The following is an 18,721-nucleotide window of genomic DNA, read 5'->3' as shown; positions in this document are numbered from 1 at the left end:
CATTTACAAAAATCAGCTTCTTCTTCGTCTTCTTCTTCTTCTTCTTCTTCTTTTATTAGTCTTTTATTTATCCAGGTAAAACATCTCACTGAGATTAAAAATCTAATTTCCAAGAGAGACCTGGCATCATGGCGACATAAGTCAAAATACATGTGATGGTTTCTATCCTCTTCGATTCCAGGCCTGTGAAGATGGTGGCCGATTTGAAGGTTTGGACATCAAGGAGCTCGCAGCTCTCACCGCTGACACTGTCATCAGCATTGTCCACAAGAGACTGGCAGACAGACCTGCAGGTACTGCTTCTTACAGTAAATATAGCACAGTAAATTAAGACTTTGGGACTTTCCTCCACCTACTTCTGCTATTTCTGGGTGTCGCTGTTTTTTTCAGTCAGTTATTTTGGCCACTTGGTAAATGGGATGCATATTGAAAATCAAAAGCATACAGTACAGTGTAATGCAGACTGTTCTAAAAAATTATGAAAACACAGAAAGAGGTTACCACTTTTCTGGTTTTATATTTCTATTTCTCTGTCTCTCTCCCGTCTTACTCTCTGTTCCAACTGTTGCCCGTTGTTTATGAAACTGTATATTTCTTTAGATAAGAAAGAGAAAGTTATTTGAGGAAGTAAATGCTTCTTCTTTTTGACACGTGATTTAATTTAGAAAAAGGCCAGCGTGGTCCCTGTAGTAGCTTATTAGTGATTTACCTCTTCTCAAGTTTAACCTTCATTTCATTTTAAATGAGTTTACTAGAAACTGTTGTGTATTAAATAAATTCAATTTAGTTATACTTTACTGAAACACTTCTAACTTAAAAAAAATCTGTTTGTTAATTTGGATTTATAATTATGCCAGCTAAGCACATGGTAAAGAACTAAATTGAGCAAAACCGCCGTATTTAACTGTTTTTGAGTTGCATTAATGCCTTCAGATTGTCACAATAAATCTGTTTAATTTGTTTGTTTTTAATCTCTCAGAGGAGGCCCGTGAAAAGGTGGTGCAGTTCTTCAAGAGGCCAGATAATGACACAAATCATGAAATGGAAGAAAGTTTAGGATGGCTGCTGTTAAAGTCTCTCTTGCTGCTTACAGCTGACAGCTCAGTGAGTCATTAACAGTTTTAAAGCATAGTAAAGTTTCAGTCGGGTTGCTACTCCATATTTTTAGTTGATCAGGTGAATTAATTATGTGTTTGTTTTCAGGATATACTGTCATGTATAAATCAAGAACTCCCTGGTGCTTTGATGAAATGTCTGTACCTTCTAGTGTGCCTTCCATCTAAAAAGGAGAGCATCAAAATAGAAGAAACCTTTCAGGAAACATTAACACAGGTTAGTAACAACTGACTTCTCCCTTTAGATGGCAATGGGTTATTTTTGTTTCTGTGATTTTTGGTTTTCTGTTGTGCAAACTCACATTTTCTTCTTTCCCCAATTTTTGACAAACCATACTTCTCTCGTCTTTCTCTTTTAGGTTATTCTTCAGCTGTGTAGGCTGCCAGTCAACGTGGAGATACTGGTAGAGACTCAGGAACTGCAGTGTCTTATTATTGGTCTCACGTCATTATGGGATCAGACCAGTGCCACCTGGAGGTATCAAGCCTCCCGCATCCTCAAAGCAGTCTCTGCTGTAGCAACAAGCAACACTGTCCCCAGCTTACTAGGTAAGATAAAACACAAATATTTGCAGTAATTAACATTTTTGTAGCAAGTATAGTCTTCTTACTGATTTGCTTCTTACTTGTAATAGGCCTCATTGCACTCTTAAATATTGTGTCAAAACAGGATACATAGTAGCATGAGTGGGAAGTGATTTGTGCAGTAATGAATTAATTATAGCAAGAAACATGATCTAACATCTCAACAGAGTTGTACTGAAAGTCACATGAAGCCTTAATAAGCACAAATAATTCATTCGAATGTTCTAGTGCACATGGGTTTACTCAATTTATTTTGGATACCAAGATGCTATCAACACTTTTCCATGTGGTATTTTGGTCAATTGACTCTGTGCCACTTTGCTGTGGAATTAACATTCTACTGCAGTTTGTGGAACTTTGCACTAAGAAAAACATTTTATTAAGTCACTATTCAAGACTGCTATAAAGATGTATGGTTGAAAAAAATTGTTTGATTCAACTGTAAACTTTTATGCAAATGGATGTTGTTGTCAATTCGCTAACCAAGAACACTGCTTTTCTTATTAGGCAAGAACTGTGTTCGCATCTGCATCCAGAACCTCTTGCACATCACTGGTGATGTCTCAGGATCACTGCTAGCTGAGGTGGCTGTGGCTGTGTTTAGCTTCATTAGAGACACCTATCACCTCAGTCCAGCCCTGTTCATCGAGTTTGACACAAACAATGGTTACAAGGCCCTCGAGAATATCCTGAAACGGTGAGAATAAAGGTCGCTGACACAAAAAACAATGAAACAGAAGCTGAAGTTAATGATACTCAATTAAAAACATATTAAGCAGACATACTTATCTAAAGACAATTAAATATGTTAAAAGAATTGTATTGTTGTTTTGTTGGTCTTTGTAAGCAAGGAGATGCACATTAGTGAAAGTTAAGTGGAATTTATTAGGATACAACCACTTCAAGTAATGAAATGTTTCATATAAAATCAATTTGGTTGGCCAGCACAGAGGAAGCTTTATTTATCTTTAGTAAAGAGCTTATCTTTAAATATTTATTTCTACTCATCATTTCTTATCTTTGTTGTCTCCTATTGTTATAAAATCATTAGCTGTGAGGAGGGCGTGTCCTTAGAGCAGTTTCAGCCTGTGGAGGAGTTACTGGCTCTCATTGGGTCTTTCACTCTTCTTGGAAAAACTGAACTGAAAGTGGCTCTTTGTGTCACCAACCCCCAACCTTCAGGCTTTAAATTTGACCCTCCACTCACTAAAGGTAGGCCAAGCCTTCATAATAAGCTCTCTATTGTTATTCTCAGGACACCTGTCACTAATTATCACTTAAGAGCTGATTGTACCTTGAGGATAAACTCTGTATTTGGAAGAGATGCTTCATATTCCAAACCATCTAATTAATATCAGTTGCATGGCTCAGCAAAGACAGAATCAGATTTCCCTCCCAGAAGAACCACACAGGTCATCCTTCCTTTGCACTTTTGCCTTTATATAACCCACCCAAACTACACTACCCACTTCCTATGATTTCCCACACATCCTGACTCCCCATACAGCTACCCCCACTGCAGCACACAACGCCCCTCGGGTTAACAGGAAGCTGAGGTGATTATGTCTGGGATGATGAAGTGGAGGCTTCCCCTCTAACTCTGTTAGGATGCCCCACATCCATTCACCACTGGCCTACAGCAACCAGTCATCTATCATGGATGCACACACATCTCTATCAACACTCATAAATAGAGTGTCCATAACAAACACATACATATCATCCCAGCGTACACACAGACACGCACTCAACACCCATCTATCACATCAAGGAGTAGATCTGTTTCCAGCAGAGGGACCAGGGACTGTTTTATGCTGACCTTATTTGGTTTTGATGCAATTTTGTGTAATCGAGAAAATGAATCCTATTACTAACCAGCCTTTTATTTATTCATGACAAACACAAGTGTGTTTTGGCACCTAAATGTAAGGCCTCCTCTTAATATTTTGACAGTACAGTAAACAAACTCTATCAAGGTAGATCATGCTACTTTTCTTTTGCACTTATGCATGCGACACTATCAAATCTTTGCTTGTATAACTCAATAGGTTTGTGAGATTGAACATGTGCTCTGTTGTTTATGTCTTTGTTTTCCTATGACATTCACATTGTGATGCCAGGAATTTGCACGGATAATTCAGGTTTTAAATTCAAAACATCTTTTAGCTAAATTGACCTCAAACTGATATTGTTTCACATTACTCTGTGTCATAAAGTAGTATAAGAGTGCATTCCCTACCCATTCATATAGAACATATTTTCTCAAATCTGATCAGATCTAAAAGCAAAAATCTTATTTTGAGAAGTGTTCTAGTCTTTGGACACATTTTAGTTTCCATACTCGTGTCTCCAGGTTTGGCAGTGAAGAACCTTCGTGCCTTCCACTTGCTGCAGGCCTCCTTGATGCATTCTGAGGATTCTCTGCTTGCCTGCCAGCTTCTTCGAACCTTACAGACAATATGGGAGAGAGACCCAGCCAATTTCTTCCTCTTGGAGTGGACTGTTCAGTCAGTGGCCCAGCTGGCTACTTGTGTGTGGCGTAAACCAGCTCCCGTCCAGAAACTCTTCTTTTCCCTTGTAGAGATGGTATGATTTCTGATATTGACAGTAAAATACATATGCATCCTTTGTCATCAATGCAACAAGCATACAGGGCCTGATTAAATATCTTTTATTTATTTATTTTTTATTTTAAACAGGTGATATTTAAATTGAACTACATCCCCCATGAGACTTTGCGTGCGCTGTTGAATGTGTTGAAGCAGAGCTGGGCTGGGACTCTGGCCGGTGCGGTGGCAGGGATAGAATTTGGAGTGGTGGCTCTTAAGAGTTTTCACAAGTAAGCAGTGCAAGTTGTTAAAATATTTATCTTTTCAGTACGTTCCTGCTTGCTCGTGTGTGTGTGTGTGTGTGTGTATATATATATATATATATATATATATATATATATATATATATATATATATATATATATATAATATATATTTTTTTTTAATCCTAAAATAAAAAATATATATATATTGTTTTTGGTCTTGTTAGTGAAATTACTTTAAAAAAAGAATGCAGCCAAAAAACAGTTGTCTTTAAAAGCAAAAAAGGTGGGTTATTCAGATCATTTAAATGTCTGTCTTTAAATATTAAAAATGATGTGTACTGCTCTTTTAATTTCTTTAAATAAAATCTCTGTTTTTGAAGGATGACTATGCACAGTGCAATGCTTTCCGAGGCGCTAACTGACTTGGGTCTGCTGGAGCTGCTGCTTGGAGAACTCCGCAGGAGAGCTAAAATCCTGAGGAAGGCTGGAGTAGTCTCTTGTCCTAAAATGGGTATAAATGATTGTTTCAGTTTCCTCAACTTGTCATATAATTAGTTGTACAAGTACTAAGTGCAGACAAAGGGTGCTTGTGTGACATAATGCCTGCCGTTACAAAAAACTTGGGAATGAACAGAACACTTGGCCATGAGAGTACTTAAGAATACAAAGTGTGTCATTGTGAAATGAAACTCGTATGCTTCTTTGTATTTGGCCATGTACCTTCGGTCTAGCAGGCAAATGTAACCTGAAAAGTGCATCTTTCATCCTGACTATGTGCCCTGCGGTTCACACCTTCTCTTTAGATTCTCAGCAGCTGCCATGTATCGAGGAAGGCGAGAAACTGCTCACTACTTGCATGCTTCAAGTTGTGTCAGCCCTTACTCTGCGTTCAATCAAAAACACAGGTACATGCAGTCATACTTTCCATATCCAGTCACTTGTGTACCAGGCATAATAAATATTTCTTTCTTTCATTTGTCTTGAAGCTGCACACTGTTTTTGCTAAATGTTTTGCACATGTATTCCAGTTTCAGTGCGAGACCTTGGTATGATTCCCTATATCAAGATCTTCTTGGATGTTGATCAGTATCGAGAGTCCACTTTGAGCATTTTGGAGCAGCTAGCTGAGATTAACCCAGAGGAATTCATGAGTACAGCCATTGGAGCTCTCTGCTCCTCCACACAGCAGGAACTTGGATTAAAGCAAGACCTTTTGCAGGTACTTTACATGGACCCTCCATCAGAGACAACCTCACACACACACACACATCCAGTGATCTAAGTTGAACTGTGCATGTAGCCTCTATATCACATCATAACAAATAGTAATACACTTAAAACATAATAAGCTTCTGAATTTATTTTCTTAGCATGTGGGACTCTTATTCCATTATGGACAAATGCAGATTGATTTGCTAAAATGCGTTTAGCTGTTAACTCTGGACCGATTTGATTAGACCTGCAGCCTTGTGCTGTGGCACTCAGAAGATTACCACCTCTATCAGATCAGTGAATGGGACAGATCTGATTAGACTTAACCAAGTTACACACCTACTGTATGTGTCCATTTTTATAGATGGCAGCAAGAAGACCACTTACTTGCTGATATTATGTGTACTTTGTGTGTGAGCGCGTGTGCTTGTTTGTGCACACATGCACGCTTTTTTTCTGGAAGTGTGGGTATGTGTGTATGTGTGTGTCTGTTCTTTGTGCTAACATGGTTATAGCAGGTGGCAATCAGATTGGGTGCGACCTGGGCTAGCAAGTGTTGAGAGCCATTGTGATTACTCCAGTTTCAGTTAATCACATTTCCCCCTGCGTTCTGTCTCACACATTACCTACCTGATGGATTAGTTCTCTAAATTTGATAAAGGCTAATGGGATTTTGTTCACTTCCAAAAACTAGTTACCAGAAATGATTTATGATTTATCTATACGTTTCATCTATTTTTTATGACACTGTTTTAATTGAATGGGGAGATCTTTTTAAAGCCAAGATTTTAGGCTTAGTGCCTATTACATTGCTTTATCTGTCAATGCTTGATCAGAATCTACTGGGTAAATGTATTATTAAGCTAAAATGTATTTTAGTGTACATGCAGATTGTTCAAATGGTCTCAGTTCTGTCTTTGGTATTTCAGTCTTTGTTGAAGGTCTTGGAAAGCCCCAACAGTTGGGATGCCTTCAGGAGGGCAGGAGGCTTCACTGGACTGTTGTCTCTGGTGACGGACATGGAAGGAGCCCTATCTAACCCTCCGCAGGGAGAAGTGTGGAAGTCACTGGGGCATCAACCACTAGTTGACCACCTCCTCCTCACATTGCACATTTTGTCTGTGGTTGTGCATCTTCACACTGCAAATGCCCATCATTTTGAGACTGGTGGCTTTTATGAAAAACTGGCAGAGGCTCTACTTCAGCTTGGCTGCTTCCATGCTGAAGGCTCTGGGAGAGAGAAGTGGGTTGGTGAAAAGTACTCCTGTCCCTGGACTGGAGAAGAAAACCAGGCTCCTGGAAAGAGCTTCTACCAGTTTGTTGATTTGGCAGAATCCCCTGTAGCTTCTGCCTCTCCCTCCACACCACAGCCCAATCTGCCTCTCACTCTTCAGACATGTATAAGGCTGCTCTCCTTTCTCGACCAGTTTGCCACAGGAACATACTCTCCTCAGAAGTTAAATTTGGGACCAGAGCGAGAGGATGGATGTGATGACAATAAAAGAAAATCAAATGGAACAGCAGCACATGAAGGAGTTTATTCAGGATCTCCTCCTGCCCACTTGGGATCAAGCTCACAGTCCATGGAGGACAAACAGGGAAGTTCCAGAAACATGGTGCCCAGGAGTCCCTCAGTTTGCACGGAGTCTCAGTACAGGTGGATATTTCATTTTGGAGGGTTTTTCTTATTATAAATTTATGCATTCACATCTAAATTGTACACATAAATGTACTAATTGTCTGTGATGTCAAGTATTGACCCTTTCTCCCCCCCCCCCCCCCCCCCTTTTTTTTTTTTTTTAAAATCTCTTTTTTTATTTTTATGTTGCCTGGTTTATAGTAGGTTCAGTTGTGATCCTGTTATTCTTCACCCAGGAGCAATCAGAGTTATTATGACTCTCCTTCCATCGGTTTTTACTCACGAGGACCCACAGGTACCTTTCCATACCTGACATTTTACAATCTCTAATGTGCCATACTTTTTAATCCTCAAAGAGGCCCGGCATTAGAGAAATTTATTTTCCTCTTTCACAGCTCTCAATGGAAGTCCAACTCTCACTTGCACACCACATCCAGGCAATGGTCAAATCTGAGCGAAACCGTCAGATTATGTGTGAGGGTGGGCTGGTCTCCATCCTCCTGGCCCACTGTCAGAGCATGTTGCTCACTCCTAACCACCCACTACATCTACCTGTTACACGCATTTTGGAGAAGCTCTCTTCCCAGTGCATCACTCCTTCAGACTTCAGGTCAGTTATGCACATAAACTGGAGTTTATATTCAAAGTATTTCTTTTTTGTACTGAACCCACAATATTGTCTATATAACCTTTCCCTCCTCAGAAAATTCCTGTGTTTGGGGGATCCTCTCATGTGTTTGGGAGACAAAACAGCCAAGCAAATACAGTCAGAATGTAACCCAGAAACCAACGGACCTGTATCAAATGGTACACATGTGTCAGGTTTTTTTTTTTTTTTTTTTTTTTTTTTTTTTTTTTTTTAAATCAATAAATATTTCATTTCATCCTCTTGAGATTTAGCTTTGGTTTTAATACATGAAACACATTAGATTTTGCTTGTTGTCTAAACCAGGTCACAATACAGGGGTAAAGACATTGAAGCGCAGCTTCAGTTTGTTGCAGTCTACAAACTCCATTGGTTCAGCAATCCCTGTCCACCAGATCCTCAGTCTCGTGTCCATGACTTCACCGCGGACCTTTAAACCACACAGACTCTCTTGCTCACCTGCTTTTGTGGAGTTTGACATGAGTGAGAGTGGATATGGGTGAGTTCTTGCTTCACTGAGCTTCTGACTACTCTTGCAATATTAAATAGAGTAGATGATTAGATGGGGTTTTGTTTGTTTTTTTTGTTGTTTTTTGCTGCAGTATCAGATTTCATCAAGTGATAAGAAAGGAAAAATAGTGAGAATACAGTAGTGAAAAGATATAAGAATTTTAAATCATTATGTTAATAAAATATTGTGCTGTAAGTGTTGCACATAAAATTACCTTATAATTAAAATAAATAAATAAATCAGCCATTTGCTAAATACTTGTAATGTAACATTTTGCTTTGTAGCTGTCTTTTCCTCCCCTCTCTGGCCACAGTGAAAGGCGTGACTGCTGATTCAGTCTCAACAGGTGGAATTGGAGGAGGCAAGTCCCCATACTTTATTATTGCAGATTTGTGCATGATTCTGAATAACTGTTTAATCAGTTCCCTCTCATATTTCAGACTGCAGAAGTTTTCCACCTACAGCTGGTCTTTCATTTACCTGCTGGTTCCAGATCAACAGGTTCAGTTCAGCCTGCGATTCCCACCCAATCCGCTTACTGTCTGTGGTTCGCCACATGTCCCGCACTGAACAACAGTACATCTGTTTGTCCATCTCCTTCTCAGCCTATGACGGCTGTCTGGTAATATCTACAGAGGAGGAAGCATTAACATATCTAGGTGAGAGTACTGTTTGTTCTTGGTATGAACTTAGCAGAATTTGTTTTGAATTTTAATTAATTTTTAGTTAAAAACATCAGTGTTTTTGCAGTGAGGTGTTTAAACTACAGAGACCATTATCCTCCATGTTTTTCAACAGATATGATGGAGCCGGAAGCTGAAGTAAGCAGTCCCACATCTTTGCCTACGTCGCTGAGGTTCCGTTGCTCCAGTATGCTGGTCCCAGGTCAGTGGCACCATCTGGCTGTGGTCATGGCCAAAGACTTGAAGAAGAGCTGTGTGACCTCGGCCTACTTCAATGGCAAAGCAGTGGGGACAGGAAAGGTATGCTGCTGAGAGGAGAGAGGAGCTGCACTGATTCAAAGTCTTACTGTAGCATTCATGTGTTCATTCATGTGTCCATTTCCTGTCAGATGAAGTATATTCAGCCATTCCCTGGTCAGCATGTCTCCATGGACCCCTCAGCTGTGATTGATGTATATGGAGTAATGGGGACACCTCCTCTCTGGAAGGAATATGCTGCTGTAGTGTGGCGAGTGGGTCCGTCTTACCTTTTCGAAGAGGCTTTGAGCTCTGAGGCAGTGGGTGCTATATACACACAAGGCACCGCATACCTTGGCAATTTTCTGGCTTTGCGAAACACAAGTGAGTCAGCGTTGCACTAATTTCACACATCTCTAATTTGTTCACTTTTAGTGAGTCATCCTAAATGGGCACTTTAGGTTTAGTCTGATTTTGTCTTTTGTCATGAGTTTTCATCATGTGAACCTACAATTAAGTACAAGTTTAATAGTGTCATAACAGTTCTCATTCAAAAAAAACATCATGGTAGATTATTTTAAATTATTACATCAGTTGCATGTAATTGCACAAGTAGTTTTTCTTAATATACAGAATTTGACAGTTTATTGTGATCCATTATGTGAATCCATCCATTGTGCATTGTTTAGCTTCACTCGCTGGACTTGATATACTTCACCGGTCTGTATTTACCTCTCTGCTTGTGTCCAGGCCATGATCGAGATCATGACTCTCTCCCTCTCAGACTTGTTCCTGAGGAGAGGATCTCATTTGGCATTAACCCAGCAGTTTCCACATTAACAACTGTTGTTCAGATCAGAGAGGATTACAACGAGGTGGATTGCAGGCTGATTGCTAAAGAGGTAAGGTGAGCCTTTTGTTGAAACTAATTGTTTGTTGTTTTAATAGATTGTAGTAATCCATGTGTCTAATTGCAGATGGGGATAACATGTCGCGATCAGTCCACCCCTGTGTTCCTTGCTCAAAACATCAGCCAACACCTGAGTGGTACAGCTCGTACCATAGGAGCAGCGCTGGTTGGACATTTTGGTAATTCAAATATTGTCCTGAAACTGTTGTTCCCTATTACTGACACTTTATTTATTCATTTATTCATTTATTGTTTTACGTTTGACTACTTCCTTCTAGGTGTGCGTACGTTCACCCCTAGTTCTGCATCTAATGGTTTTCTGTACGTCGGTGGACCTGCTGTTGTTCTCAGTCTGGTTGCAATGGCACCAGATGATAGCTCTTTGTATGCAGCAGTTAAAGTCCTTCATTCTGTTTTGGAGACCAACTCTGCCATGCAGCAGGAAATGAACCGCATAAATGGATACAAGGTCTGTGAGATCTTCATGTGCTGGAGTAGCACAGTTGATTCATTAAAAGACATAAATATCTGCTGTTTACAGTTGTTATCTCTTTTTATGTGTGTCCTTGTAGCTGCTAGCTTTCCTGCTGAAGATGAAGAGCAGTCTGGTCAGCCACCGAACCTTTCAGTTGGTTCTGCATCTCACAAATTCATTTGAGCCGGGCTATGGATCTGGTTGCCTACAGAAAACACCTGCTTTCCAAGCTCTGCTGTGTGACCTAGATGTGGGTATCCAAATTTTACCCTGTTATTGTTTTATTTTATTTTTGAAGGCTAGTGAGAATCTTAATGTCTCTCTGTTTTTCAGGTGTGGCAGAATACTCCAGACAGTCTGCATCTTTCAGTTCTGAACTACTTTGCTGAAATCCTGAATTCCTCAGGGTAATTTCCACTGTTATCAACGTGTAACCCGACCACAGTGTCTACATATGTAGTAGCTAATTTATTATTAACTCAGATGATTGACAAGGTACGGGGCACAAAAGAGGCTTTTGTTCAGAATTGATGACAGACTTTATCGGTTGTTCTGTCAACATTTATAACGGCTTCCCATCGATATCCTGGAACTGTATGACAGAAAGTCAAGGGAATGTTCAACAGAATCAGCGACAGAGGCTGAAGAGAAGACTGAATGTTTGAGTGGATTGCTGTATTAGATTTTCTGTCTGTGGGAACAGATTGCGATTGATATTAATACTGTTTGCCTTTCCTTCACTGTATCCTCAACAGTGACAACGGGAATGCAGCAGTCATCCACAGCGTGGACATGTTACCAAAGCTGCTATTTGAGTTGTGTGACCCTGCTGTGACCATTCAGAAGGTTGTGATTATTTCTCGTGTCATCACATCTCTCCTTAAGGTTTACTTGACCGCCACTGACATAAGCAGGTATAGACAGGGAACGCACTGTCAACAACAACTGTCCTTTTGTTACATTTTTAAAAAAGTATGTTATCTCATTATGGTTGGTAAGGGCTCATACTTTCTCTGGATTCCTTTTATTTGATTAGACTTGGGCTTTTCCTGGTCTACACTCTTCCTCCTTCCAGTAATGCACCTGAAAGCGGTGAAATATCTGATGTTTCACAAGATGTGCCAGGTACAGCACAAAAAACCAAAACCGTATCTCATAGTGTGTCATGTTTAACTCAAGTTGTTACTTGTACTGAGCCAGGCCTGTCTCCCCTGTGCTGCAGCTCAGAGTACCGGCCCAGCCAGCCTCATCTGGATCCGCAACCAGATGCTGCTTTTGCTTTGCGAAATCCTTGAGCCAGACAACTTTTTAAACAAAGAGTGAGTCTGTTACCTTTTAGCTATCCAAATTCTGAGCATAAAGAATTTATCCATTTTCTTGCTTAACCTTGAAAATTTTTTTCCCCCCTGCTAGTCAACAGAAGGTCGTATTTGATGCCTTGGGCAGTGATTGGTTCCTGTTCTTCCTTCAGCCACACCTTCATCCTTCCACATTTAAACTGGGTCTCATTCTCCTCACACACTTTCTGTCAAGTCCAAGCCAGCAGAGAAGCTTCAGAGAGGGAGTTCTTCCAGGAACACTCATTGGGGGCATGGAAGAACCCTTTGCTGTCATGGGTACATAAAGTTTAACATTATATTTACTTGTTTAATTAGAAGTTTGATTGCTTTTAAGTACTAATACAACCACACTAAACAGCAGTTTTTATAGAGAACGTTACTTATTAATTTTACACATATAAGTATTTCACCTAAAACCAACTAATATCAGTAATTTTTTGCCATGCTGCCAGACAATCTTCAAGCCAATTCTTGGTCTCACGAGTGCGTCAGTACCACGTGTTCTGGTTTTGATGTACTGCGGGAGTTGCTGATCAAACAGTCTCATCTACCTCACGTGTATGAAGCTCTGGCTGCTCTGCTCCAGGGGAAGAAGACCAGTCACACTGCAAAGGGAAATGTGGGTAATTTGTTGTTTATTTATTTTTAAATGTAGTAATCTGTCTTGGTCATAATTTATGATATACTGTAGGTTTGTTTGGATGATATCCTGCAGCCACTTATTGACAACCAAGTGGAGACTCCTGCCCAGCCCCTCTGTGTTGAAGCTGGTTTAATAATGGTGGAATTGGTCAAAGTTGTTGTCACTCAGGTAATATAAATAAGCATAGCACTTCAGTTTTTCACCAGAAATGGATCATGTTTAATAACTTTGCTTTTGTTCTTACAGCCCTTTTCGCCATCGAAGTGCAAGTCAGTCACTGATACATCATGGGAGTCACAGCTTCCAGCAAGCGTGATGCAGTTTCTTTGTCTCATTCATAACCTCCGGCCAAGAGACCCACTGTGGGCATCACCCACATTCCTGCACGCGCTCGCTGGCGTTGTTTTCCCTCTGGATATTTCAGAGGTCTGTGTGGTGTTCTAGTTCCACAAAATTCTTTAGCAGTTCTCCTCTCTCTGGTCTTATTCACTCATTTTCTCATGTCTTTCAGGGGGCCAGGAAGTGCAACATAGTGAGTGAAGGCGAGGATACAGTCAAGAGTCATCAAACCCAGAAACCAGTCCTTGATTTCATCCGTATTCTTCTTATGGACAGTCTTCTCAATGTGTCTGCCAACACCAACGCTCATCCTTTTGTTCTGCTACTGGAGGTGAATTTACATGAGTACAAGTTATTGTGTAATGTTTCGGCATAAAATATATCAAACATAGACAACATGTCCTTATCACAAACAAAAATATATTTCCATTGAAGAGGCCTCTTTATTTTACACTAATACTGTAAAACTCTCATTTGTCCAGAAGGTGCCACTCTATACTCGGTTACTAAAACAAGCATAGTCAAGCTATTCTCAATTAAATTATTCACCACTAGGAGGGCAAAGCACAAAGAGGGCAAGCAGTGCAGAGTTCTACACGTTTTCAGCTAGACACTGCAAGTGCAGATGCTGATGGCAACAAACATCAAATTAAAAGAGAAAACTTTTACCTATCAACATGTTGTCTCATTAATTTCTAACCACTTAACTACTTAAATGTTGCAGTTTTCCCCTGATGGTGCATCATTTGAACAGAGCCAGAGTTTTCAGAGTGAGTTGCTGGAGCTGGTCATAAATATCATCTACATGCTCAGCGATGAGGAAGACAACAACACTCATCTGAGTTCACAAGGTAGAATTACAATCCATGCTTTATACGAATACTTGAATTCTGTACACAAAAGTGTGTTTACTTTTTTTATTTTAATTTCCCAGACTCCAGTAGCGAGAGGCCTGAAGGACGGATGGTTACACTGATGGAGAATGTGGTGCTTTTCAGTCAGACTTTGCTATTGAAACTTTACATCGGAACTTATTTGGCAGACTGTGAGATTTTGCTCAACTTCCTCGCAGATCAGATTGTGGTGGTGAGACAAATGCACATACACAAACATGCATGTAATGGTATGTGAATGTTTCCTCTAAAAAGTGTACATATTAAATTAACAAAACTTGCAAAGCTGCTCTATAAATTGTTAATTTGGAGACAATTTTATAATCAGTGGGAACTTTAAATTATGATGGTGCAACATCTGCCCACAGTGCGCAAATGACTCATTTTGTTTCGGTTTTATTTAAACTGATGATAAATGCACTGCTGTATTCTTCTAGGCTCTAGAGAAAGGCCAAAGTCAAAAAGAGAAGATTGTGTCTGACCTCTACTCATGCACCAATAAAGTCCTCCTTTACTTCTTGTCTCAACCGCGACATTCCCAAGAAGAAAAGGAAGTGGTCATCAAGGCATTGCAGACCTTAATGGAACGCTGGGATGTTGTAATGGCAACTTACAATGGAAATGCCAACTTTGTTACTTGCCTTCTTCACTGTTTGTTACTGATACGTTCTGGCAGGTAACAGAAAAACAAAACCCACACACAAGTGCGCACACAGTGAAACCTGATTCACTGGTAATTCACACTCTCACATTTTTGTAGCTATCCTGAAGGTTTTGGGTGTGTGGCACAAAAACGGAGCAGAAGTTCATCCAGCCTGTCTCTTGCCAAAACTAAGCAATCCAGATCCCTGAGCAATGGAGGAGATGGTTTGACAGGTATATGAATTTTCCTTTACTTTTACCACTTTAGTCTGACATTTTGTCAATTTTAAGTCCACCAGGTCACTCAGAACAATTTGGTGCTTGTGTGTTCCAGATGAGAGCCAGCTAGTGTCCTTAGTGGAGGCCTGCTGGTCAAAGGTCATATTGGAGAGGCAACGCATGCTTGAAGAAACCTATAAGATAGAGATCTCAGCGAGCCACAAAGTGCAGACAGAGCCTGTCGGCATGACTGACATTAGTCCTCTTTGGGAGGAGATGGCACGCAAAGCCTGGCTTCTACACACAGGTTAGTTCCTGCCATGGGAGGTAATGCCTGACCATTAGTGCCATGATACTGACATCTAAACCCTGGCTTTCTTTCAGAGTATCAGAATAAGAAAGTGGCCAGCAGCTCTCAGAAGAAGTTTGACATCAGCAGTGCTCTTCGCTCAGCTTTGGGAAAATCAGTTCCAGAGTCAGTAACTGTAGAGGTAATTGTGCACTTACGTTGTCTCAGTATTTGGTTCTTCTGCACAGAGCAGGCCCAAGCTCTGTGACTGTTGCCCCCTGTGAGGATTGTGGGGTTGTTACCTTTCCCATGTGTCTCTGCATCCTAGAGCTCTGTGCCAAACACTCATCCCAAAGTCACCACTATCCTTGTGCTGTGGGCCATCCAGCCCTGTGGGGGTGTTTGATTATTTCTTTAAATAGATTTGGATTATCACAGCTGATTGCCCCTGAGTGGGCATTGTAATTGATATCTGTTAGGCCAATCCATGGGAACACTCACTACAACACACTGTTTGCAGCTGAAGGTTAAAGACGCGTTTATTGTTGTTTTTTCCCCCCGAAAAACACGTGGCCCACATCATTAGTTCCCCCACAACGCTTAAGACGTCGAGCCATCTGGAGCAGGGAGCAGGGACATATTACTCAGGCACACAGGCATGAAATTACCGCGTCTGTGTGTCTGTCTCACACCCTTAAAGTGTGTGTGTTCTTGCGCACGTCTCTTGCCCACAGAAATCGGGTTGGCAATTATAGTGGTACCAATCTGATGAAAACATTATTCATTTGATGTTATTCTTTATCATATCAGTCTTTGACAGGCTATCAGAGAGGGTGATGAATTGTTTTTCCATCTGAGATGCAGGAAAGAAGAGGGAGGAGAATTTTTTTTTTTTTCCCTCTCTGCAGTGAGTTGCACCACTTTGCTCAAAATAGGTTGCAGCATGCACTGAGTGCTCAGGAAAAAAAATGGAATCATCAGCTACGGTCAGCCAGTCAGCTCCTTTTTTTTTTTTTTTTTTTTTTTTTTTTCCCCCATCCTTCCTCATGAAGAAACAAGTGAGTCATTAATTAATTTCTGGATCATCAACTTATGACCTTTGTTTGGCATGTGACGAGCTTATGGGGAGTCTCTTTTCAGACACAGGATCCATGGTTGCATAGAGCACTGAGCATAGTTTCTTGGGCTCAGAAATGTACATTTGTTGAACAAAAAAGAGTTTTAAAGCCCACTGTAGGTAATGAATGAGAATATAGAGACTGATAGGCAGACTGTGTCCTCAGTCAAGCTTCAGTGCAATCCTTCCAGAGATTTATTTCATCACCGAATGCAGTTTCCATAATCATATCTGTGTCCTCATATTAGAAAGATAATTAACAGCACTAATGATCACGTTAAGTTCATTACACATTCACTGCCAGCCCAGAATGAAGTTGACATTATGTTGCCTTATCATCAAAGGTGGCGTATTGTTGGGAAGTCATTAAAATGGAAATGAGTGTGATGTTCTGATGTTAATTGCAGAGGGAAGAGATGAGTTATGTATTTAATGCAGCATTTAAAAAGCCAATGAGGTTCCTATCTGCTAAATGGGGTAATTAATGCTATATATTACTTATGTTTGTCAAAATGAAGGAATGAAATTAGGAGATGATGACGCCGACTTGCTGTTTATCTGTCACAACATGGCTCTAGCTTGCAAACTTCATTATTACACTCTTTTCTGTCTGTAATATTTCTATAATCTCCCCTCAGATTACCCCTTTATTTCTTTTTCCCTACAACTTCTCATTTGAATAGGCAGTCAGTCATTTAGAGAAACACTTTTCATTCTCTGGCGAGCTTGTCAAAGTTTGGAACATTTTTGGGTTTCACTTTTATTCTCTCCCCCCCCCCCCCCCCCCCCCCGAATTCTTTTTCCTTTTTCCTGCATCTCTTGTAATGCAGAACTAGTTGTTTTTCCTTTTATTCTACTTGAAATCAATTATTCTGTTCGTGGGTTTATAGTTCACAAAATAGAATTAGTATCTGTAAATAAGACTCTATATAAAGACTTACCGCATTTTCATTCAGTCAATTAAACGGCTTTCCTGGGTCAGCTGTGAGGATGGACACATGTTGTTTCACTAGTCTCTCAGCGAGCACTGCTGTGATGATGGGCTTAATGAAGCAGTTAACAGTCAGAATATGATCCCAGTGTGTCTGCTGAACATGAGCATCCTGCAGTGTCAACACGGCTTTGTTTTATTTTTTTCCCTCATTTTTCATTTCTATCCTCTTTTAATCGACGCATAAACTCTGACTCGCACAATATAAAAGCATAGACACACACTTACCTTGCCCTTTACGGTGGTGTGGCTCAGCAATATTAATGTTTATGTTAATTAGATAATACCAACAAATGATTACATTTCCAGACAGGGTTATTGTAAGACTGTAGCCACTAGCTTATTTTGCCCAGTGAATGCAATTTAGAGCAGATGTAATTGTATGAATGCATTGTAATTGCATGAAGAAACAACAATACTATTATGCATATACAATTTATGTGAACATGATGTGTACTGTGTGTGTTTGTACGATATGAGCTGGGGGAAGAGTGATTGTGCTGCCCCTCTTTTCATTTGCACCCATCAGGTTACTCTTGTTGCTTTGCAGGAGTTTTTGTCCAACATGGAATCGCATCGACAGAGAGGCTACAAAGTGTTGGAAAAAATGAGGGCAAACCACTTACAGGTTTGATGGAAATTTTTAACATGAATACGCTGCAGTGTATTTTATTACAAATTTAAAAGCGGGTCTAATGCTGTTTACCTCTGTGGCTCTTCACCCCCCACTATTCTGCTTCGTTTCGCAGGTACGTGCCTCTGAGTGGGAGCATCTGAGCTTCACATGGCTGAAACTGGAGGCCGAGCTGCTGAGGGAAAGAGCCGTTTTCGGACCTGGCCCAGGAGTGCTGTTGAGCCAAGATTGGGTGCAAGACGCTGCTGAAGGACGCAATCGAACGAGATCACGTATTCGCAGAAAGACTCTGAGACAGTCCAAACGGGTATAACACTTTTGTGTGAATCACATTTGATGTTCAGATAGTGCACAGTCTAACCTGTTACAATGTCATATGTTTTTACAACAGGCGCTAGGAATGCTGGGTATAAGGCCCGACATGTCCGAAGTTGGCAAAAACAGATCAGAAAGTGACGCGGGTAAAGATGATACCTGATTGTTTAATTTATTTTTTTGTACTGACTCATTATGCTCAGTGGGGAAATGTATTTTCATTCTAACAGAGCCTAAGCTCTTGTGTGAAGTTGCTGCTGAGGTTAAAGACGAGGAAGAGGATGGAGGACATTTAAGTGATCGACTGACTTTTTTCCCTGCACTGAAAGACACACCTGTTATCACCGAGGATCTACCCGACCCTTTAGCTCCTGTGCCCTGCTCCCTCACGCAAGACTGCCCGGACATACGTGTCATCCTGCAGGAGCTGCTCCCAGGAGAGGAGGTACTTTGGGTTGGAGTGTGTGTTGG

General features: G+C 40.5%; 1 protein-coding gene across 3 annotated transcripts in view; it reads left to right on the top strand.

Annotated features, from left to right (window-relative positions):
* wdfy4 (WDFY family member 4) overlaps positions 1–18,721 on the top strand; it is a 38,469-nt gene that overhangs the window by 3,577 nt on the left and 16,171 nt on the right. For 2 of the 3 annotated variants that reach the window (XR_013900833.1, XM_026189274.2), the window contains exons 4-46: positions 182–293; positions 980–1,104; positions 1,204–1,332; positions 1,475–1,664; positions 2,208–2,397; positions 2,752–2,912; positions 4,054–4,286; positions 4,400–4,539; positions 4,896–5,026; positions 5,319–5,420; positions 5,544–5,734; positions 6,657–7,384; positions 7,568–7,661; positions 7,762–7,976; positions 8,070–8,173; positions 8,319–8,511; positions 8,808–8,884; positions 8,964–9,182; positions 9,322–9,506; positions 9,596–9,827; positions 10,194–10,345; positions 10,421–10,532; positions 10,632–10,822; positions 10,926–11,078; positions 11,162–11,235; positions 11,584–11,742; positions 11,865–11,953; positions 12,051–12,147; positions 12,242–12,444; positions 12,621–12,787; positions 12,860–12,979; positions 13,058–13,237; positions 13,323–13,481; positions 13,875–14,001; positions 14,085–14,236; positions 14,481–14,719; positions 14,804–14,919; positions 15,020–15,211; positions 15,289–15,395; positions 17,852–17,929; positions 18,051–18,242; positions 18,327–18,396; positions 18,481–18,695. Coding sequence is in view for 2 of the 3 variants with exons in the window: in XM_026189274.2 (XP_026045059.2) it covers positions 182–293; positions 980–1,104; positions 1,204–1,332; positions 1,475–1,664; positions 2,208–2,397; positions 2,752–2,912; positions 4,054–4,286; positions 4,400–4,539; positions 4,896–5,026; positions 5,319–5,420; positions 5,544–5,734; positions 6,657–7,384; positions 7,568–7,661; positions 7,762–7,976; positions 8,070–8,173; positions 8,319–8,511; positions 8,808–8,884; positions 8,964–9,182; positions 9,322–9,506; positions 9,596–9,827; positions 10,194–10,345; positions 10,421–10,532; positions 10,632–10,822; positions 10,926–11,078; positions 11,162–11,235; positions 11,584–11,742; positions 11,865–11,953; positions 12,051–12,147; positions 12,242–12,444; positions 12,621–12,787; positions 12,860–12,979; positions 13,058–13,237; positions 13,323–13,481; positions 13,875–14,001; positions 14,085–14,236; positions 14,481–14,719; positions 14,804–14,919; positions 15,020–15,211; positions 15,289–15,395; positions 17,852–17,929; positions 18,051–18,242; positions 18,327–18,396; positions 18,481–18,695 (7,095 nt within the window). In the remaining variant the exon portion in view is untranslated. The remainder of the gene's footprint in view (positions 1–181; positions 294–979; positions 1,105–1,203; positions 1,333–1,474; positions 1,665–2,207; positions 2,398–2,751; positions 2,913–4,053; positions 4,287–4,399; positions 4,540–4,895; positions 5,027–5,318; positions 5,421–5,543; positions 5,735–6,656; positions 7,385–7,567; positions 7,662–7,761; positions 7,977–8,069; positions 8,174–8,318; positions 8,512–8,807; positions 8,885–8,963; positions 9,183–9,321; positions 9,507–9,595; positions 9,828–10,193; positions 10,346–10,420; positions 10,533–10,631; positions 10,823–10,925; positions 11,079–11,161; positions 11,236–11,583; positions 11,743–11,864; positions 11,954–12,050; positions 12,148–12,241; positions 12,445–12,620; positions 12,788–12,859; positions 12,980–13,057; positions 13,238–13,322; positions 13,482–13,874; positions 14,002–14,084; positions 14,237–14,480; positions 14,720–14,803; positions 14,920–15,019; positions 15,212–15,288; positions 15,396–17,851; positions 17,930–18,050; positions 18,243–18,326; positions 18,397–18,480; positions 18,696–18,721) is intronic. The other variant, XM_026189275.2, reaches the window with a different exon arrangement.

The sequence above is a fragment of the Astatotilapia calliptera genome, chromosome 13 (genome assembly GCF_964374335.1).
Source record: "Astatotilapia calliptera chromosome 13, fAstCal68.1, whole genome shotgun sequence".
In the NCBI taxonomy this organism is placed as follows: Eukaryota; Metazoa; Chordata; class Actinopteri; order Cichliformes; family Cichlidae; genus Astatotilapia; species Astatotilapia calliptera.
This window is presented reverse-complemented; position numbering and strand designations above follow the sequence as displayed.